Consider the following 22,974-nt stretch of genomic DNA (forward strand, 5'->3'; position numbering starts at 1 on the left):
TGACCCTCGGATGAGAACAATTCTCCAGGCAAAAGCCTGTCCTGAGCCTGTTTTCCTACCAAAACAGGGCAGATTGGAGGGCTCTGCTCTGTTTGTTTTCCCCTATTGCCAGCCTGTCCCCGCTTCTGTGCCTGCCACCTCTAAAGGGGACCGGCCTTCCGAACAGATGTGAGGAAAAGTCGAATTTAATTAAAAACTGGTTATGTGTGAAAACAAAGTGAGGACGAGTCCCGGTTCGCCAAGTGAAGCGCTCGTGGATCTGGCTGGGGCACGTGCAGGGGGCCTGGGGTCTGCACTTCATCCCGGTCTTGAGTGCCATGGAGGTGGGGTGAAAAGGAGGCCAGTCCCCCACACCCCGGCATGTACTCTGGGGCTGTCTCTGTGCTTCTGCTGCCTGTGCTCTAGCCTCCACACACTGCTCGGTCACTCCCACTCCACGTACCACCTCAATGACCCTTCCGATCCAAAGCAAACAGTTGGGGCACCATCTCACAGCCCATGGGGTTGCCCAGCCCTTCACAAAAGGCCTGTCTGTGAGTCGGCACAAAACACACACGGCCCGATTCACAGGCCACTTCGGCTCTCGGCCAGTGACAGCTTCACAGTTGCACAGGCAGGGGTTGTGAAAGCTACGAAACAGGTTTTCGGAACCAAGTTGAGCAGCTGTGGCCACCGATGCTCTCTGCCAGGACTGTGATGGAGACCCTGCCTGCAGTCTGGGCCTCATGGCCCCACAGTCTTCAAATGAAAATCCCAATGTTTTCATTCGCTTTCAAACTAAATTAACTGGCACTGTGTCAAGTTGCATTTGCCCATGACAGCTTGGAATCTTCCAAGCTGTATTCCTGGTTTAGAAGCTACTAATAGTCTAGCTATTTTTGAGAAAGGAGCTAAATCAAAATTAGATCTCAGAGGCTCAGACCTTTCATATCAACCTACAAGGCAACGGCTACAATGCCTAGGAATTAAAAACAAGGGGCGCCTGGGTGGCTCAGTCGGTTAAGCGTCAACTTCGGCTCAGGTCACCATCTCGCGGTCTGTGAGTTCAAAACCCGCTTTGGGCTCTACGCTGACAGCTCGGAGCCTGAAGCCTGCTGCGGATTCTGTGTCTCCCTCTCTCTCTGCCCCTCCCTGACTCATGCTCTGTCTCTCTCAAAAATAAAGAAACATTAAAAAAAAAAAGAATTAAAAACAAAACAGAACACAACAGATGCCTATGCCAGACACCTAGCCAAGCACACTACCTGAACAGGGGAGTACTTTATGCAGGGACACGATGGATTTTTCAGGTGGGGGGGCCACTATAAAATGGGTGCAAAGAGCCTTGGCCTGCAGCTGGGGGGACCTGGGTCCTACACCAGGCTCAGGAGCTTCTGAGCTGTGTGGCTGTGGGCAGGCTCTTTGACCTCACTGATGCGGGCAGTGAAGATGCCGCCTCACGTCCCCTCTGCTGACCATCAGGGCTGCGGTGAGCACTCAGTGAAGTGGAACATGGAAAAGTGCAGGGCAGAGATGACTAACTCAAGAAAGTTTTCTCAGGACAGTGAGTTTTAAACCAAGAGTCCAAGAACCAGGTGCATCAGGTCCTTGCTTGCTCAGCCACTCATCTACTGTGTGACCTTGGGAAGGTCACGTCCCCTCCCTGGGTGCTGGTTTCCTCATCTACTGCAGAGGGAATCTGATGACATCTAAGGTGTCTTCTAGCTCTCAGACCATACGAATGTATGCTATAAACACCCTCCATGTTACACAGCATAAGCTACCCCCAGGCTCAGCTCAAGGGTCTCTCCTTCTCTGAGAAGCATGTGACTCACACCCTGTGGTTATTCTCTTGTTCCTGGTCCTTCCATATTACGTGGTAATTTGATTTTCTGTTTCTGTGCCTGTGTCACTGTCAGACTAGGGATATCTGAGGGTGGACGCAATTCTCCTGATCACATCTATGTTTGGTACCCAGCACAGACCCTGGCACAGAACAGACCCTTAATTGGGATTTGCTGGATAACGGATGAATCCATGTGCGCCTGGGGTGACAGGCTCCTGAGAATGTAAAACAATTCATATACGTCCTGCACAGCCTGGCCGAGAGTCAGTCCAGGCCTACCTCTAGTGAGCTGCCCTTATGAAAACTTCCCATTTTGGGGTGGGGCTGTGGAGTACAGCCGCCACATCAAATATGGCTTTCTCAGGACATTCTTCAAGCTTCCCTCCCTTCTTCTCCTACAGTCCGTCTTGGGCTTTCCTCAAGACAAAGAATGACATTCTCCAGGCCCCAGGCCTTCCTAAGTCCTGTGTCTGACATTTCTATCCCTTCTGCAGGGCAGTGACCCCCGGTGACTCTGAGGCTGGGCCTGCCTCAGGGTTGGAACTTAACCCTGAGACACCTGGGAGGGAAGACTAGTTTATCATTTGTTTGGCTGACACAGCACTTTCTCCACGTGGCAGTTTATGGTGTAAAGGTAAACCACAAATGCAAACGGTGCTTCTATTCACTGAGCTGTGAGCCAGGAAGAGGGACAGGCTGCTGGCGCCAAAGCCTTGGCCTTTTCACGTAATAGGGTATGGAGAGTTCAAGGGGGTCCAGAACAGAAGAGGCAGGCTTTCCCCAGCATTTGCCTGACTTTAGGCCTTAGCTAACAGGTACGTCATTCCTATATTAATTGATCTGGAACCAGTGTGGATGAAAGAGCCTAAGACTCAGAATCAGGGACGCCTGGGGGGCTCAGTCAGTTAAACTTCTGACTTCGGCTCAGGTCATGATCTCACGATCGTAGGTTCGAGCCCCGCGTCAGGCTCTGTGCTAACAGCTCAGAGCTTGGAGCCTGCTTCAGATTCTGTGTGTCCCTCTGTCTCTCTCTCTCTGCCCCTCTCCTGCTTGTGCTCTGTCTCTCAAAAAATAAATAAATGTTAAAAAATATATACATTAGAAAAATAAAAAGACTTAGACTCAGATGGAATCCCAAATATGTTCTGCCAGTTATGTGACTTCAAACTACCTACTCCACTGCTGAATTTCTTCTTCTGTAAAATGGGAGTGGTGACAGCATGCCTTCAGAGGGTGTCTGACATAGAGCATGTATCAATAGATTCGTACTGATCATTCATCTTCTGATAGTATTCCACGCATGCCTACTATGTGCTGAAGGCTGGCTGGTGCTAGGAATACAGAGAAAAACTAGACATAATCTCCGTCCTCTGGGAGATCGAAATCCAGACAAAGCACAAACTGATAATGGAATCCAAAGATTATCCACATAATCCATAGCTGTTACTGCCGCACCTTGTTGCGTTATACACAGTGAATAAAAAACCATGAATTTTAGGATCAGACAGATTTGGGGTCCACTCTTGCTTTGCCACTTCTTGGCTGGGCGACCTGCAGGTTACACGTTACAAAACTCATTGAGCCTCACTTTCTAGTTCTGTGAAACAGGTATAAAAAAAATTCCCATTTCACCGTCTCACAGGGGTAATGAGCGGGAGGGCCACTTTTGGCTTAACAGCTAATACTTCTATCAGGTTTTAGAGTTTACGAAGCACTCTTCATATGCGATTTCTCACTTAAGTACCACAACCAGGCTGTGAGAACACCAGGTTACTACCTGTCCTAGAGGTGAGGCCACTGAGACCCAGAGGGCATGGGCGAATTCCACAAGGTCATGCGGTCACCTGGTGCTCCTTGTGACAATTCCCAGGCAGTAGGTAGGACAGACACTCAGAGATTAACGAGACTGATCAGCAAAGAGGCAGGCTCTCCTGTGCGGGGTCTCCTGGTTCTTCCAGCAGGCAGGTCTCCTTTCCCCGCCCTGCTGCTGATCTTTTGTTACATCCAAGTCAGGCCCTGGATATTTGCGAAATGAAATGAGATCCCGGTCCGCAGAATTTCCCAGACACTCAGTCTTACTTCTGTCATCTGGAGACCGCCGGGCTGCCCATCCAAACGCTGCATTTCCTCACCAGTTTACACTAGACACGCTCTCCTGGCACGAAGCTGAGGTTGCCTGCTGGCTGGGCACCTCTCCATCAGCCTTTTACAAGCTGGGTTGTGAGCTCTTACACGTTTTAATGGAAGGGGCCTGAACAGGGTGACCTTGATGTTTATGGGGTGCTAACTGATGGTAACACGACCTGTCGGTGTTCAGACTCCCCTCTGCAGACGGCCTCTCCGCCTGAGTGGGAGACTCACTGACTCCTGATGGGAGCAGAAACCCGAGCTGCTACTTTATCATTTGGTCTCGAGTTGAGGTCCTGTTGTGATTTTTCTTACGTGTTTTTTTTTTTTTTTTTTTTTTTTTTTTTNTTCGTTTTCCTTCTTGATTTCTGCTGTGACATGAAAGCAGATATAACTTCCCAGAGTGGTTGCTGGAAACCAAATAGGATGGCTCTGAAGAATGTGCTTTGACAGCTCATCTACCCTTTATGTAATGTAAGTGGTACTCTGTGAAATGTGGGTCATGGCTCCTCTCCAGGCCCGGTTTCCTTGCTTGTAATCCGGGGATGACACCGACCACTGGACAGGGGTGTTGCAGGAATTGCTCTCACTTGTTTCGTCTCTCGAGTGCCCACTACATGCCAGTCCTACAGCGATGGGATCTGATGGTGACTGGGACAGGCATGGTTCTTTCCTGACCTCAAGGAGTTGACATTCTAGCATGGCAGACAGACATAACTGACATCAGTGACACAAGTTCACATGTAGAGAAGTAAGACTTCTAGCATAGTGCCTGGCACATAGGGTATAATAAATTGGGCACACGCGTACTCTTGTGAGAAAGAAAATGACGTGTAGTGGCACGTATACTGGACTGACGTCAGAGCATCAGATGTGAACTCTGACTGTAATATATCCGATACAAGTGAGCATTTGATAAGTGCCTGTTGACCTTCACGTGATACGCATCAGCGCTTCCTGGCTGACAGTTGGAGGGGCTGGGGTCTGAGAGGAATCCTTCAAAATACTATAGAGAACACAATCCGTAGGGTAGACTTGGGCTCACATTCTGACTCCCCAGCTTCCTTGGGTCCTTGTAGAGTTCTCAGAGAATTACTTAATCTGGGTCATATGTCTTTACTCCCCAAAAGAGGAGAGTAATGATGGTTCCCTACTGGGTGAGTGGTGACAATGGAAGACAAGAGTATAAGTGGAAGGCCTTGGGTAAGCTATGCTATGAACACAACTGACAGATGAGGACTTAAGACATCTTGTATCATCAGAGCTGGACTTCCTGAAGAGGAGTGTTTTCTTGAAGAGCAAAATATTAGAGTCTGTAGTAATCAGCCTCGAAATTTAGGTATGCTTTCTCTAGTCACCTCGCATGGCACCATTGGCCAAGACCATCGGAACCCAGGAAGAAGCCATTTGTATTTGCAGCCTTGGCTTTCTCTTGAAATTACGTAAAAATCCACAGCTGTCCTACCGTTCTGACTGCAAGCCTGTGAAGTTCTTGACTGAAGCACACAGGACCTTGGAGAGGAACCAGGCGGGGCCCAAGAACATGCTCGCTCTTCTCTGAGGGAAAGCCAAGCCCACGGCTCTTCTCTTCTGCACCTCTGCCCTGCCCCACCTGTGCACATGGCTGTCTTTTCTCCAGACCAATGGCTAACCTAATGGCAGGCTTTAGTTTTTTCTCATCCTGGGTCCCTGGCAGCAAGCACCAGGCATGGCACAGCAGATTTCAACAAATATTTGTTGAAAGAACATATGAATTAAAAAAAAAAAAAAGCCCTTCATGGAAGAGGTGTTAAATTACTTGGGCTTGACTCTGTCTCAGGGTCGTATTGTACAAGATTTATTTGGTTAGATACATTTGCACAGGGCTCAGTCCCCTTTGTGCCCAACCTTCTTAGAGACTCAGCTGCAATCTCTGACCGAGAACTCTGTGATCTTAAAGGTCTCAGTCCCTGCACTCTAAGGCACACCTTCCTTCTTCCTGCTGCCCATTCTCCTTCCGTGATGTGGAAGCGAGTAGGCACACGAGGAAGAAGTGGAAAGGGTAGGGAAAGATAGAAGGTTTGGCTCTTGGTTAATTGTGCCCCCAAGTGTATACATAAGGGAAAAAGCTGCCCCAGGCTCCTCTCATTAAATGTTAATCCCTATATGAGCCTGGATGAAGCCTGGGACCTAGCGCAGCTACGTTTTAATTTGTCTGGACTTACTTTACAATCCTGTTCATTAAAATAGCTGGTAGGGGAAGCTGTGGCATTCCCCTAAAGGGACAGACTTACATATATTTTTCTCATAAAATTTCTGTGACTTGGAAAGATGCTCAAAATTGCCACAAGTGAGGAATGGAAGGGTCCCCGCCCAAGGATCTGTGGGCTTCCCTGCTGAGCAAGGAACAGAGGCAGGTGAAACAGAGTCTTGGCCCCATGTGACCTCCTAGAAAGTCCTTTATTAAGTCCGTATTTAGCACTAAAAGGGATAATAGTTCTATTTTGCTTAGGACCTGGGGTTCTTAGAATGTCCTTAAAAAATTTTAATAGGGGGTTAAATAATTTTAAATGATTCCTGCTAGGATTTTCTGTTTTATCACTAGCTTATCGGAGTTAGTGCACAGCTCAGGAATTTCTTTGAAATTCTGGTACATGTTAAGTCTGAGCCATACTATTGAAGCAGAAATAAAGAGAAAATGTAGAAGCCTTGTTGGTGGCCCACAAATATTATCTCATTAAATCTTCACAACGGTCCTGCAATGGTATTTTCATTCCTGTATTGTGGCTGAGGAAACAGCTTGGAGAGATTAAGTGAATGGCTCAAAGGTACTTAGCTAGAATGAAAGGTGGCCATGATTAACACTGCTCTTTGGTCTGTGACTGACTTGTGTGACCAAGTTGAGGTGAAACTTCATTTGTAATTTGACACATTTCCATGACTGTTAGTTAGGTATTAGATCATCGCCCCAGCTCGAATACAGAACTCTGAGATCAGTCATAATCTTCTTCCTCACCCTGACCCAGTGTTACCATATTAAGTACTTTTCTTTTTGTTTGTGTGTCTGTTTATCTGTTTATTCATCTTCCATATGTCTATCTGCCTATCCATCTGTACAATTCACCTAATCATCTAATCATCTATCCAGTCACCAGGCCATCTAATAATCCATCCATCCATCCATCCATCCATCCATCCAATTATGTGACTTGGACAAGTTACTTCATCTTTCTGTGCCTCAGCTTTCTCATCTATAAAACAGGGTTTATACACTAACATCTCAGGTTCATCTGTGAGGCTTAAATAAACACCTTATAATGTGCCTTGTTTCATCCACTTCTTTTACAGAGTAGACACTGTATGGCAACTATACCATGTTTATGTGCTGGAAAGAGCCAGGAGAACAGAGACTTTAAAGATCCTGGGGAGAGAAAGAGGATGATGTAAACAACTGAGGTGCCTCTGAGTAGCTAGAGAGAACTAGATTTGGAGCACAATCTGAGGGACAGTTCTCTGTGGGCACCTCATCTTCTGGGGAAGGATATGAAGGCCAGGACCTGTTTAAGGGACAGGCCAGGATAATGGTAAAGTACTTCACCAATGGCTTCAATGTTCTCAGTGAGGTCAGAATCTCTGTTTATGGATAGAGGTGGACCTTTAAAGAGCCCCTTGGGGAATGAGAGCAAGAACTCACAAGTATAAGAAAACTGCAGCTGGAAGGGCCCAGGAGAGGCTAAAAATCACGAGCATGGGATGATCTGGCTCAGAAGCGGGTTGTAAGCTGAGGGATGGTAAGTGGTTGGGATGGTCCTGGATTTTGCAAGGTGGATGTGGAGACAGGTAGAGATAAGGGAGCCGTGAGTGATGAAGGAGAAGAGCTGGAGGTGAAGGACCATGGGACTAGGGGAAAACGATGGAGAAGAGGGTGCCAGAGCTAGGCAGGAAGTAGCCTGCTTCTGGCCAGGCATCTCCCTCAAGTCAGTGTAGGGGTAAGAGAGAAAACAAGCAGAAAAAATTGGAGCCGTTTTTGTGATGAGAGTGTAAGAAGATACTTCAGAGAGGCTCTAGCCATCCTGTAGGCAGGAAAATGAGGTCCGGGAGAGAGGAAGTGCCTTGTCCTTCGTCCCACAGGGAGACATATGTCAGCGTTTGAGCAAGAACTTCATGGCTGACTTAGGAAATAGTCATGTAAGGGGCCAGCCAGACAATGGCTGAAGCGGGGGCCTTACCACACTCTGTGGCCCCTCCTCCCTGCCTCTGTACAAGCTGTTTCCGTGGCCTGGGTTCCCCTTTTACCTCAATCTTCCCATGTTCAACTCTCCATTGGCTTTGAGTTCTGGCTCCTCCTCTGTGAAGCCTCCTTCTAGTGTCCCAGCTGGCACGAGTTTCACCTCCTGCCTTCCCAAAGCACTTGACATGAACCTTTCTTTATCAGGGTAATTAGTCTGTGTTGCCTCCAGAGCCCTGCCATCACCAGATTGATCTCTACATTCCCCAGTGAATCTTACATGGGAAATGTATCGTCTGACTGCATCAAGGGCCTACATTTTGCACAGAAAAGAGGCTGGGATTCACAAAAGCTACTTTAAGAGCCTCTTCTGCTACTTCCCAGATATAGAAAACAAATATCGCACCCCTCTGAGCCTTCTCTTTGTCATTTAGGAAATGGCAATAATTATACCTAGCTGCCAGAATCCTGAACGTGATTTAAAAACATACTGAGCACCTACTATGTGCCAGATACTCCTAGAGGCTGAAGATGCATAAATTATATTAAATTGTCCCTAGGCTCAAGGAACTAAAGTCTACCCATATGTGTAAAGGAGCGCCAGGCTGCCACCATGCCCAGCACACAGTAGGGCGATTACAAGGTACCTTTCTCTCCTGTAGACAGACATCTCTATATTTTTGAACAAATGAGTTTCAATTTGGCACCCCCTTCCTCTTTCTTTCACTAAATTGGGCAGATGGCTTTTTAGTCTCAGTGCAGGTTTCAAGAAGAAGCCAGAAGGAGAGGAAGGTACAGGAAAGGAGCCTTCGACTTCCTTACAGTAATTAGTCTCCTTTTGACATTGAAGCCAAACCCAAGACACTCTCTCGTGCTTTTCAACTTCCATCTCTATCACCAGAGGGTCAGTGCTGCTTCCGGCCACCACTCCATCCCACAGATCTAGCTCGCAGAAAGCTAGTGAGCCTTGGAAACCACATGGCCTTCCACCTCACTGGAGGAGCTCGGGAAGCTTTCAAACCAAGCAGAAAAGTGGATTCCAGGATGTTGGTGCACACCAGTCTCCACATCTATTCCCCCAGGGCCAGAATTTCAAACTTTATGAAGCACCTATCATAGGAAGTAGTACGCCACTGCTATTCATCTTAATTGGAGGGTATCTGGCTTCCTAATTAGAGGAGTTCAAATCGAGCTTGGGGGAGTCCTCCAAATAGGGTCTGACTTTGCAGAAGGATACCAAGGCAGGAAAGGGCTGGTGAGCACAGAAGCCACAGAACATGCCCAGCATGTGGAGTTTTGGCCAGGGCTGGAACATTCAACCGCATGCCAGTGTTAGGGTATGCTTTCCACAACCGAACCTTACCATGTCACATCTCTGCTTAAAACTTTTCAGTGGCTCCCACCGATAGATAAAACCCAAACTCTTTCGAGGCCCTTCACGACTGAATGCCCGCTAGCTTCTCTCACCTCTTTTCCCTCTCGCTACTGCCACCAATATCCTAAGCAAACCCACTCCAAACTACAGGTCCTTCCTGGAAATGCCATGTTCTGTTGCATCTTTGTACATGTTGCAAATCTCTGACTTGTACGATGGGATGCTGCAAGGTGCTTGTCTCTTCCTTCTATCTCTGCCAACTCACACCCACCTCCATCACCCACCTTAAATCCCACGATCCTCCAGGAAGCCACCCTGATTACCCGTCTGAAAGCAATCACTCTTTTCCTTGAACCCGTGTAGTACTTCCAGTTTACATGGGTCTTGGCGGTGGTATCCAATGAAATGATACCTTATGAAACTAATACCTGACTCATCAACAGACTGAGCATAAACCCTGGAAATGGTCAGTGGCAGAGTAATGCAGGAGAAAAACAGAGGCTCTGAAGCCAGAGAAGGCTGGGTTTGAATACTTGTTTTCCCAGAGTGTCTCTGGGCAAGTCCCTCAAGCTCTCCAAACCCTGATTTCCTGGGAATAATACCACCTGCAGTGTCACAGGCTTCTGTATTTGTTGTCTGAATAAATCATGAAGCATAGACATGAAGGAGCTCTGTAAAACGTAAATAAAATTTCCATTCAAAGAACAGTTATTATTTTAAATTACAAGTTAGATACCAGCGGTTTGATTCAGGAAGACAACTGGAGATTGTATATAAGCCATCGGCTTGGCCATCCAAACAGAAACCTGATTCTGAAGTCCAATTTCAGGAAGGCTTATATTTACATACTGAAGAGCTCCAATTCTGATAGAAAATGTTCTAGGGCTGTCAGGGGAAATTCTACTAAATTACAAAGCTGCCAGCGCCTGGTTTATCAACCTTTAGCTCTGGCACTGTTTAGTACTACGGCTGTCTGGGCCCAATTTCCCAGTCTTTGATTAAATGTTACGAACTGACCATCTCATTGTGTCTGAAACTGCACGCTACTTTCCAGATGACTGGTGGGCTCGTCACTGCCTCGTTCCAACGCCTCCTCTTCCTTCTCAGCCTCAGTGTCAATCTCTCATATATTTATTATTCAGAACTTTGATTTCAGGCTATCACTTGCTGTTGGGAAGGGGTACAGGAAATGTCAAGTCTCAATGGATATTACTCCTCGGCTGAAATTCTAACCTCAGGTTCCTTCTCCTGTAACATACCTATACAGAAATAGCCCGGCCTGATCATTTCCTTTTGATGTTTAATTGGATGTCGGTGCTGTGCTTTCTGGGCTGAGAAGCTAATGCTTCTCAGAGAGGGAACAATTCCAGCTATACACATGAGGCTTGTAGCAGGGAGACTGCTCCACGCTGAATGTAATTTTCTCCCCCATCCATGAACAGAAGACAATTTCTCTGGCATTAAAGCATCTCACTCAGTCTTTCTGTCATTAATAAGAATTAAATTCTGTTCCCTCAAATTTAAATGTAATTATATTTGCCTCGTAAATAAAATTGAATTACCATTTTCAAAATTTAGCACTAATGCGAATGCTATGTTTAGAGCTTTAATTTTTTTTTTAACCCTGTTACTACTTCTGGCTTATTATTTTTTTTAAAACACTCGGCTTATTTTGCTGTCAACTGTGACTTAATTTGGTATCAGAGCATCTCTGTTCCCTATCTTTCCAGTCGTATTTGTTGTTAACTATGCTTTGGGATTTGCTGGCCTTTTTGGTAGGGGAAGAGAGTAATAGAGAGCAAACTGGCAGCTGAGAGGATTGGAGTTTGAATTCTAAAAGGTCCCCCCTTAGTGAAGGTGGAATCTAGGCCAGGATGGGCTGAGAGAGCTAAAGAAAGAGCTCTGACCTGGAGTCTGAGAGGGAAATCTTCACTGTGCATTGAGCATTTTTTTAATCCAAGATTTTCAGCAAGGCATTCAGTAGACCCCATGGTTTGGACCCCGCCTAGCTTTGTGGCCCTCCTTCCCCCCACGGCTCCAACTCTCTGGTCAGAGAAAGGATTTTCCAGATGCCGCCCCCGCATACCTATGTCCTTCGCACATGCTGTTCTGTCTGCCTGCACTTCCCCTGCCCTTCTAATGGTCTGGCTCACAGGTCTCGTCCCTGGGAACGACGGTCTCAGCTTCCGGTCCCACCTGTCTTCGGGCTGAGCTCTCTGCTCCTGCCCTGGTGCTGCCAAACCCCATGCATACACATCAGTCAGAGCTCTTATCACATCACCTAACTAGGTGTCACTTCCTGGGTGGGCGAGGCTCCCGACTCTCGGATCTTCGGTGCCCAGAACAGCGGCCAGCACACAGGGAGGCCTGAGAGGGTTACAAGTGAATGAGGTGGGTGTTTGTGCCTGCCAAGGACAGGTGTAGACCTGGAGCCGTTCTGGGTGCTCTCTCTGTGGGGCTGTGCTCCTCTCTGGAACTGAGCTCAGAAAGCTCCTTGTGGAAGCTGACGCTAATGCTGTTTGGCCCTTGTGCTGTTGTTTGGGGATAAATATGTCAGCATATTAATAACTTCATCTGGACTCCATGACCAGTGATGGGAGCTGGTGGTAGAGAGTCAGAAACCCCAAGGAAACTGAGCCCCTGAGAGAGAAAGCAAGTTGTTCAAGGTTACACAGACTCGAATCCAGGTCTGGGTCTAAACCTTCACTACATAAATTGTCCTCAGACTTAAATTTGCAAGAGTCTAAGGGACTGTTTGGCTAATTTAGATTTAATCATGCATTTTAAAAACATACACTTTATTTATTGAGTGCTATAATAATACATATTATGTATGAGTGTATAATAATACATATTATACATATGTATTAAAGCTAATTTAAAAAACAACCCCGCAAAGCAAGTATCGTTAGGCATATTCTTTGGATAAACTCAGTCTTAAAAATCTAGCTTGGTCCCACTCCAAATCCCATGCAATTCTTTCTGACTGCATATGCTACCTCCAAACCTGTACCACTGAATCTCTAAAAGATCTCCACCTGTTATCCCATGAAACTCAATTGCAGTGAAATGATAAGAATCATAAACCACCAGCATGGGCATTTTATAGGCAGAATGTCTGCCACGTATCGCTTCTTTGAGCCAGCAACCCAAAGGGATAAAATGTAGTGAGAGGGCTCTCTCAAATAAAAGTCAGTTATGGAAGACAAGATTGGAGAGAGCTCACAGAGCAGTGGAAATGAGGAATGAATTTATGAGGCTGAGGACGGAGGCTACTGGGCTGGGGCGGAGGGGAAGGAAGACCCAAGGGAGAGCCAGCAGAGGGGCAAACGATGAGTCTAAGCAACCACATTTGAAATGGTGTCCTGGAAAATGTCGCAGAGCCTGAAATTCTCTTTAGTCTTGAGGCTCTGAAAGAAAGGTAGACTTTTCCAATTGTAAAGACTGGCTCAGAGAGGTTAAATTCCTTCCCTTTTCTACGGCAGCTCAAAGCCAAGAGGATAAAAAGCCAGCTAACACCTTTGGGGGAGGTGGGGGAGTCGTTCCGCCCAGCCTGGCTGCTGAGCGGGCCCACTTTATGCAAAAGCTGACGAGGCATCCAGCACAGCATGGCTGCTCCCTGGGGAAGACGGCCTGAAGGAGGCCAAATGATGCCAGCTCTTGCTCAGAGGGGTTCCAGCCGGCTGGCATGGCACATGAAATTAACATGAGCTGGGTCTGGAAAGTGAAGGAGCCCAGGGATTTGGTTTTAGCCCTGAGTGGATGCGTGCATGCGTGTGTATGGGGGTGTGGGGGCGCACTGGGGTTGGAGGTAGAGAACAGATTAGGCTGGTAGTGTTCTGGGATCTTCCTGGGCAGAGCCAATAGCTTCCTCTGTGATGTGTCACTGGGTAAGTCATTGCTTGAGTCATCGTTGAGAACTAACCCAAGACAGGCCCTGCACTAGGGATACTGGCACACCCTGACCGCATGGAGATCACAGCTTGGCAAGAAAGGGGCTCAATGACAATACATTGCTCAGTATGCCCCAGAGCTTGGCAGAGGCCATATACCCGGTGTGAATCCAGACTCTGCCACTTACCAATGGCGGGGGTGTCGAGGCTGGCAAGGAACTGAACTTCTCTGAGCTACAGTTTCCTTATCTGGACAATGGAACTAGTAATACTTTCTTCCACAGGGTTTGTATGAACCTTAATTAAGATAACTTGTAATACGCTTAGTTCAGTGGGTTGGTACTGGTAAGCCCTAAGAAATGGGTGGCTCTGTATGTGCGGCTCCAGCCTGTGGCTTATCAGGAAAAAAGATTACTGATAAGGGAACCTCTTTGGATGGAAAGGGGGCTTGAGGCAAGAGCTGAGGACTTAGATTTAATTCATACCCTGCCACCACTAAGCTGATTTACTCTGGACAAGTCATTTCCTCTCCCCAGCTCTTTACCCTCTCTATTAAACACAGCACTGGCAATCACCATCACCATCACCACTACCACCAACCCCAGAGACCTGAGAAGCCAATCCCGGTGGGCCCGCAGTTGAGGGCACAGGTGTGCAGAGGGCGGGCCATGTAACCTGTGCTCTTCCAGGCCACAGGCATTTGTCCCAACAGTTATCTTGCACTGTTTGTCAGGAAGGAAGATCACATGAATGAGGAAAGATTTTGGGAGGAATTTCTGAGATGAGGTTGGAAGCCAAGCTATTGCGAACTCAGAGGCCTGAGTCAATGCTTGTATAAAATCCGACTTCATGGTTTCCACAAACGTAACCAAAGTGCTGGGGAACTCTGACGGCTCACATTTTATCAGAGGCCGGTCGTAGAGTGTCGGGCATGTTGATTTCAGTTGTTTTCACCAAGTCCTGTTGTCTGGGCCAAACAGGGAGACACCTCTTCATAGTCCTCCCTCCTCTAAGGACCACGTGATGATTTCTGCTGACTTCACAGCCCATAGTCCCCAATGACAGTGTGAGAGGAGCATTTAGGGGGCAGCGCTGGGAAGGCTCAGGGCGGTGTCCCTGCCCCCGCCAGGGGCAAATAACACCAAGTGACGGGAGTTGCCTCTTTTGCCAGGTGTCTGACTTGGGCCACTGTGCTGACCGCTCTACCTACACTTTCTCACTGAATCCTTACAACAATTCTGTAGGTAATTTTACCTTTATGATAGAAGAAGAAAGCATTCAGTAGGCAGAGAGGGAAAGATAAGGACCTGAGATCCCTGGGTGGGAAAAACACCTATTTAGGAGCAATGTTGGGGGTGTCTGACCACAGCAAACCCCCTCAGGCTAAGGTTCCTAGGATGGTAACAGACTCCACCCACTCCCCCTCAGGCTTCCCTCAGGAATTTGACCAAAGACCTAAGTATGGCCTTAGGCCACCCCTCATGCAATGGAAATGAGCCAATCAGGAATGGACCACCCAGCACCGGGAGCACCAGGCCAATAAGGGTGGGACCTGAGAGGGAACAGGGGGGAGGGGAAGGCTGACCGAAACCTTATAAAACAAGGAACCTTGCCTATTGTCGCAGGCATTCAATGTCTAATGTCCCCTCTCTGCAAAGAGAGCTTTCCTACTCATTTTGCGCCCACCTCTTCATTCCTCAAGGTGGCAAGACAATGAATCCTGCTACTGGGGTAAAAAAATCCTGCAATACCTCGAAGGAAACGAAGGTAAACAGCTTTCTGCAGCCATTGTACTATGCTTTGTTTCAAGGCAAACACGCAACAGCTTCCAAACAGCTTCTGCTCAGCGCAAGTGCCCTTGGAAGGGAGGTGGGAGAAAGATACCAAGCGCTCACTCTATCTCGGCACTGTCCTATGAGCGCGCACGCACTGTATAATTTAATGGTCACATAACCTTTGAAGTAGACACTGTTATGGTCTCCATTTTCAGATAAGGAAACTGAAGTCAAGAAAAGCCAGTACCTTGTCAAGGTCATCCAGTTAGCCTGTGGCAGAGCCGGGACTGAGCTCAGGCAGGTACCTCCTATACCAGCGGCGGTTGTGAGAGAAAACCGCCTTCGAAGTGCTTTCCCTAGTCTTCAGACTGGCTTCTGGAGGGGAGGTGACAGCTGAGGAGGAGGAAGAGTGGGCTGTGGAGAGCCAGCACCCAGGAAGCAGGCGAGGCCTGGGCTCCCAGCTGAACTGGGGCTGCCAGGCTCGTAGGGCACCAGTGTGCGTATGGGGTTGTTGTCCTGTGTGTGTGTGTGTGTGTGTGTGAGTGTGTGTGTGTGTGTGTGTGTGTGAGAGAGAGAGAGAGAGAGAGAGAGAGAGAAATCTCTATCCTGTGAAGCACTCAGTAAACACAAATTGTTATTACTCTTGCCAGGGGAGACAGTAATTTTGAAGCCATCTCTGAAATTCCTGGCCTGGTGGCAGCCGTGACACTGTTTTAGTCAGTTGCAGGTTAGAGATTTAAAAACTAGAATCCACATTTCTGAAAGGGCATATTTCATCTTGCCTCTATCAAATGTCTTCATTAATATCGAGGGCTCTCATCAATGGCTGTTTTAATCATAATTGTAAGAGCAGCTAACATTTACTGCGCCTGTATTATGAGCTGAGTAGCATGGTAAGTGATTTTTTAATAACATCTTAATTCACCACATCATAATTTTCCAAGTAGTAACCCCAGAAGGTAGGTACTGTTACCACTTCCATTTTACAGCTTGGGGAGGTGAAGAAACTTGCCCGAAGCTATACTAGTACGTAGTAGGGATAGCCAATAGGGATAGCATAGTAGGGCCAGTATTTGAACCAAGGTTTGCTAGCTTCAGGGATGCTTCTCATCACTCCTCTGCCCTTGCACGACAGGCCACGCACAACTGACAGCAGTTACAGGGAGTGGTGTACACACAGTTGAGGAAGACAAGCTCTGACAATTCTACTTAAAGTCCCTTCCAGTGGGTCTGCGGTCCCTGTTATGGGGCCAACTATAGAAGCCTCCGTGATCTTACCCAAAGTTATACTTGCCTCTGTGAGGGGCTGTGGAGTTTCATCAGGGATTAACAATGCATGGACAGTTATATACCTATCATAAATTAGCTTTGTGGCCACATAACAAACAATACAACCCAGGGTAGCTTCGAGAGGACCATTTATTATATTGCTATAAACAGAGCTATATAAAAAGAATTATTCCTAAGACCCTGCGCATCTGCATTTGCAATCATGTCTTAACACGAGCTTTGCAAACGAGGATAAAAAGCACAATTTAGACTGCGTATTGAACATCAACTCTCCACTCAAGGGGGCCAGGTAGTTGAAAGTATTCCAGAGGCCCAAATGCAGCAGGGATCTAATTTTTGCCAAAGGTCTCAACCATCTTTCCTGATCACAGAAGGGACTGTTAACATGCAACACGGTGAGCTCATTTGGGCTTCACTTCTCTCAAACAGCGTGGCGTGGTAGAGAAAGTGATTTAAGTAAAAACAGTCACAAAACCAAACGCCAAAGCTGGAGACGCTGCAGCTTTTTAGCTGTGTGTCCTTGGGTGGGATTACTTAAAAATTTTCCGTGCCTAAGCTTCTCTGTCAGGTTATTTCTCTTCATTTGTTTCTGTGTGTCTCCACTCCCTTCGTCTCTCAATGCCCCTCAATGCAAGTTCGACAAAGATGGGGACTTTCTTATCTCTTTGTATCTCTGATCAGAAGAGTCCCTAGTACACAGCAGGGGCTCAAAAGTACTCATTGAGTAAAGTATTATGTAAATCAGTCAAACAGGGGTGATGATACCTTTCTCATGGGGTCTTCACATGGCTTAAGTTTCTTTAATTTTGAGATAGAGCAAGCAGGGGAAGGGCAGAGAGAGGTGGGGAGAGAGAGAACTCCTCTGCTGATAGTGTGGAGCCTGATGCAGGGCTTGAACTCGTGAGCTGTGAGATCATGGCCTGAGCTGAAATCAAGAGTCAGACACTTAACCCACTGAGCCATCCAGGTGTCCCATGTGACCACTGTTTAAATGAGATATTAAAAGTGAACACATCTGCCATATACTAAAACTGTGCTAGGTAGTATCTCACAAATGTTGCCATTTAATCCTCATTTTGAGAGGGTCTATGCTTAACTGACCAAGCCACCTAGGTGCCCCAGGGATCTTAAAAAATCATAAAGTGCTTACAAATAGAAGGGTGCCAATAGAATTATCCTTTGAAGGTTATACATATAAACTCTCTATCTAACCAAACAGTAAAACCAAGAGTACATTTAATCATGCATCCCTCACATGTTCATTATCCATTCATCAATATTTACTGAGCAGCTGTAGTAAGCCAGGCTGTGCTGAGTCCTGGGCATGTAGGATGATTAGACATATTTGCTATCTTCACAGAACTTACAGGCTAGCAGGGCGTCTGGCCAGAATGGTAGGTGGGAACCAGGTCACAGAAAACCTTAAATACTTCACTGTGTTCAGACTTCATTCTGAAGAATGGGTGAAACTAAAGGGTTTGACAGCTGGGACCCAAGTCCTTTAAAGCCCCATCCCTGCAGATCTCACCCAGGCATGCTATTGCTGTTCCCTATGGCCCTGCCTCTAAGGATGAGTACAGTAACATGGGAGATGAGATTTCAATCTATTACTGTAATTCGTAGGGTTACAGGGCAAGGTTTGGACTCTGCAGGTCACCTGTATGGAAGGAATGATGTGAAGATTAATTTCTGAATCCTCAGCCCATCTAAAAGTACGGGTGCCGAAGGATGGAGTTCAGGGAAAGAAGCACTCAGAGATGCGGGTCACCCCACTAATACATGACAGAGAAGAGGGCCAAATCACTGTTGGGGCACAAACCGTGAACTAATGGAAAGCTCCTTCCTCCAGCTGCACTGTGCCCTTCTCCCCACACTCACCAATGGAACAGTCGTGTCCAGTCCAGCTTGGGTCACAGCTGCAAAGGCCGGTGTCTGGGAAGAAGGTTCCGTGGCCCGAACACTGGTCCAAGCACGTGGCCCTGGGCGTCTCGCAGTTGGTGCCTCCCCATCCCACGGAGCAGTGGCATTCGCCTCTCACGCAGACACCCCGGCCCGAACACGTGGGGTCCATGCAGTCCACTGTGACACGGAGCAAAGGGAACACAGGTGAGCACCTGACCAGCAAAGGAGAGGCTTCTTTAGGGATACTACACTTTGTAGTGGAGGGGCTTGGTAAGAGGATGCAGATCTCCTGTGGAGAGGCCACTTGATACAGTAAAGAGGAAGGATTTTAGCAACTGGTAGACCTGGGTTCCCAGCTCTATGGGTGGCTGACTGTTTTACCAGACAGAGGCTGAGTTCCCTCACCTGTGAAGGGTGATACAAATTCCTACTTCTTGGTTTGTTGGGGTGACGGAGTAAAAAATATATGGCAAGGGACGCCGGGCTGGCTCAGTTAGTAGAGCATATGACTCTTGATCTCAGGGTTATGAGTTCAAGCATCACGCTGGGCATGGAGTCTACTTAGCAAAAAAAAAAAGAAAGAAATATTTATCAAGTATTAGCATGGTGCCCAGTGCCTGCTACGTCTGTAATAACAACACCAGTTAGCGGACAAGACTTTGTTTTGTTCATGTCTGTGCATCCACCTCCTAGAACAGAGCTCAGCACATAGGAGGTCTTCAAGAAATCTTTGTCAAATAAACGACTATTGCTGACCACTTTATAATAAATACAGTCTTAACATGAATGTGGGACTAAAAGAGATCCCTTAATTTAAAAGAGAATTTATTTTGCACTTAAATTCCATTAGATTTTATCATCTTGCCAAAGTTCTTGTGATCGACACAAACTTTCCAGCCTCACTTCCCAGAGGGCCAACATTTCAATGACTACTCAAAATTACATGTGGGAGCTCTGCACAGATTCTCCTCATGTAGTGGGTGAACTCTAGAGCTGTAGCTCACAGCCAAGGCTGGGCTCCTTAGAGCCGAAGGGCAAAGTGGTCTCAAGGGATCACCCAGGAAGAGAGCAAGGAGAGTTCCATTGTGGGTTACCTGCTCTGTGCCTGTCATCTAGGAAGTGCTGTACATACATGATAAGATTCAGTTTCTTCCATAACCCAGTGAGGTACAGATGAGGAGACTGAGGCTCACGGGGGCAAATAATTCAAGCCAAATCATACAGTTAACTCTGCCAGAGAGGAATGGAAAGGCGAGTCTTTCTGATTCTGAAGCCAATATTTGTTTCAGGGGCTGATTTTCCTAAATCAAAACTTTAGCTATGGGGCTACACAAAGTTAACAGAGACCTCTAATCTTCCAGAAAGCACTGGACAGGAAAAGCAGGAGAAGAGTAGGCAAAGGTTGGTGCAATGCTACAAAAAACTTGTTAGATCTGCCTTTTATTTTAGGAAGGCAGGAGATTCCACTCCTCTCACGACTGTAGGGGACAGTGGAGTCCTAGTAGGGGCTACAACATGCAGCAGCTGGAAAAAGAGATGGTGGCGCTGTGATGGGTGTGGTGAGCTTCCTCCTGGAAGGAGCTCATGAGGAAGCCCTATCTATGCTCCACAGGAGGGAACTTGGCATCCGACCCCTGAGGTCCTAGGGTCAAGGGTCATGGGACAAAATGCACTGGTTCCATGACCCCTGTCAAGCACCTCCTCTGAAATTCTCCTGTCAAAACTATCTACGTCTCGGTCGCTAATGAGGACACGGAGGGGATATGAAAGGCCTGTGTGAGCTGTGAACTGGGCCACGAAGTTACTTTTGCATCCTGTCAGGATATGAGCAAGAGTAACAACAATAACAACAACCAGTACTGAGGCAGTCCCTCTTCCGGGCCATCATTTCGCTATGAAACCTTCTATATACACTATCTCATTTAACTCCAGCAACAATTCTTTGAGGTAGATACCATTACTATCCCCGTTTCACAGATGAGGAAATTAAAGCACAGAGAGGTTAAATAACTTGCCCAAGATCACACAGTGGTAAGTGGATCACACACTTTTTCTTGGTACACATCTCTTGCTATTTCCTCTACAACCTTACTGGTTTGAAAACATACACATACGCATATACAGACCTAAGTGGTTAAAAAATAGAAATAAAACCAAAATAAAGCAAGAAAAGAAACAGAATAAAGTGGAGAATTAATAAAGCCAAATGAAGGCAAAGAATTTTCTCTTGCAGTCTCTGGACACCACTTAACAATGGTTAAAGCATGACCCATTGGAGTTCCTGGTAATTAAAAATAATAAAAATAATAATAGTGATATATTTTCATGGCCAGCCTTGCATCTCTGAACCTCAGAAGGATTATTCTGGCCCATTAGGCTACTATGGTAATTCCCTAGATCCAGGAGCTTTCCAATTTGACAGGAAACGACTCAGCAATTCCTATCCCAAGGCCTATAAAGGTATTTCCCGTTCCGTGAGTGCCCGGGCCCAGGCTTGGGGTGAAGCTGTCTCTGAGGCGCCCTCGAGGTTGAATCTATAAATCTGCACTGTTAGCGAGCAAGCCGGGAGGGTGCCAAGTTTAGCAAGAGGCCCTTGGCGTCACAGAACTGTTCCTCAGACACAGTAAGTCTCACAGGGACCCAGGAACCAGCAAAACCAATCCCACGCTCTCAGTAGATGGTCTGGGCAGGGAATGAAAGCACTGACGAAAGGGCTACAGGCAATTAATCATTGCTTCGGAAGGTCCGCCCGGCGGGTGTGGAGTGTGAAGGAAGTTTCCAGGAGGGCTGAATCTCCAGGAAAGGCAGCTCGGCTGAACTGGCTGAAATCCCTGCAGGGAGGACAATGTCCCTGCCGATCCTAAACCTATGGCCGCTCTCTGTGCCTCCACTGATCTCCCAGAGATGTCCTGTGTAGACTCTCCTGGGGCCTCTGGGTGATGGGAACCCTAGGGTGGGACTGAAGTTGTCTTCTTTCTATCACAGGGTGGTTTCACAAGTGACGTTTCTTTCCCTGGGAGCCGCGGTGTCACGGGAAGAGCCAGCTGGCCGGGGGTTAGGGAGTTCTGTGCCGAAGGAGCAGGGGAGAAGCTGGCAGGGAAGTGGGCTGAACCTTGTGTAGAAGACGGTCTAACTTAGTTTCTGCTTGGAAAGGGGCCCAAACGGTTCCATTTGTCTTCCTCTGCAGAGCTTGGCATCCAAGCCCAAATTTCTGGCAGAAGCTGAGCCCGTTAATGAAATGATGAGGCCCGCACGAGCTGCAAACACAACTCTGCCCCTAAAACGTTCCCTGCTTCAGTGACCACACAAGCTATTAGATGCTCTTCAGGACCACAACACAGGGTCTCGCTTTTCACTGCAAAAGGCCTAGGGTGTTCTCTTCGGCCCCTCCCCCAGCTCCCTCCAAGCGTCCTGTTGGCGGGGTTTTAAAAAATATGGGGCAATAAACTTCAGAAGAAGAAGGAGAGAGGGGGACAGAATAAGCTTGTTAGCTGATGTTTTATAAACACAGTGAAATCGGTTGGGATAGAGTTGAGGGAGGAGGAGAGAGAGAAGTGGTGGGGGTGGCGGTGGGGGAGGGCAGGGAAGTCCCCGAGAAGCCCCCATTATAAACACAAGGACGCTGCAATGACGCTTCAGCAGAGAAACAGAAATAATAAAGGGAATCAGTACCAGATGGCCCACCTCAGGAAAGAAAGCACGAGTGAAAACATTTCTTTTCAAATAGATTATGTAAATCAAAGAGCTAAACCACCTTTTCTTCCTCTTTGGAAGTAACCCTGCCCACTGGGACAGCGTCCAGTGCCAGCCCAGCGGGGGGACAGCCTGCCTCCTCGGCCCACATAACACTGTGGGGGGGGGAGGCACAGTCTCAAGAGGAATCTCCTCTTTGTTTTTCTTTTCCTCTTGGGGTCTTCACCTTAAGTGGCTAAAATGAAAAGGGAGAGCAGATGAGGGTCCCCATTGTCAGGATGAGAGAGCAAAGTTCCTTTGTTCCCAGAGGCTGGCGCTTCTCCTCTCTCAGGCGGCCCAAAGTAATCCCCATCCAAGTTAATAGGTCTGAATCGGGACCCCCAGGCACATGTGGGTTTACAGGCAGCCTGTCTCTGAGAGGCACTGCTTTCCAGACATGAATCCCTTCCTGTTCCCCACTCTTTTAAAGGGGGCCCATTCTACTGGCTCTCCTTTGCTGTCTTTCTTTCTTTTTCAAGAGAAATGATACCTTGAGTGGGGCCTATGTGTTATATCCTGAATGGGTTAGAAGGCCAGCTCTCCCTGGAGACTCTCCCATCCACCGGAGAAGAAGCAGGCACCCTCAACAGTCGGCAGTGGGAGTGAGGACCATTAGCTCTGTCCACCAGTTTCTTTCTTTCTTTTTTAAATATTTATTCATGTTTTGAGAGAGGGAGAGAGATAAAGGGTGTATGGGGGAGGGGCAGAGAGAGAGGAAGACATAGAATCTGAAGCAGGCTCCACGCTCTGAGCTGTCAGCACAGAGCCAGATGCGGGGCTCGAACTCACAAACCATGATATCATGTCCTGAGCTGCAGTCAGACGCTTAACCCACTGAGCCACCCGGG

The 22,974-nt window shown here is 47.4% G+C and overlaps 1 protein-coding gene across 1 annotated transcript in view; it reads right to left on the bottom strand.

Moving 5' to 3' along the window:
• TENM4 (teneurin transmembrane protein 4) overlaps positions 1-22,974 on the bottom strand; it is a 380,776-nt gene that overhangs the window by 120,329 nt on the left and 237,473 nt on the right. The window contains exon 11 of the mRNA XM_077767572.1: positions 18,371-18,571. Coding sequence (XP_077623698.1) covers positions 18,371-18,571 — 201 coding nt within the window. The remainder of the gene's footprint in view (positions 1-18,370; positions 18,572-22,974) is intronic.

This window comes from Crocuta crocuta, unplaced genomic scaffold (assembly GCF_008692635.1).
Source record: "Crocuta crocuta isolate KB4526 unplaced genomic scaffold, BGI_CrCroc_1.0 scaffold561, whole genome shotgun sequence".
Lineage (NCBI taxonomy): Eukaryota > Metazoa > Chordata > Mammalia > Carnivora > Hyaenidae > Crocuta > Crocuta crocuta.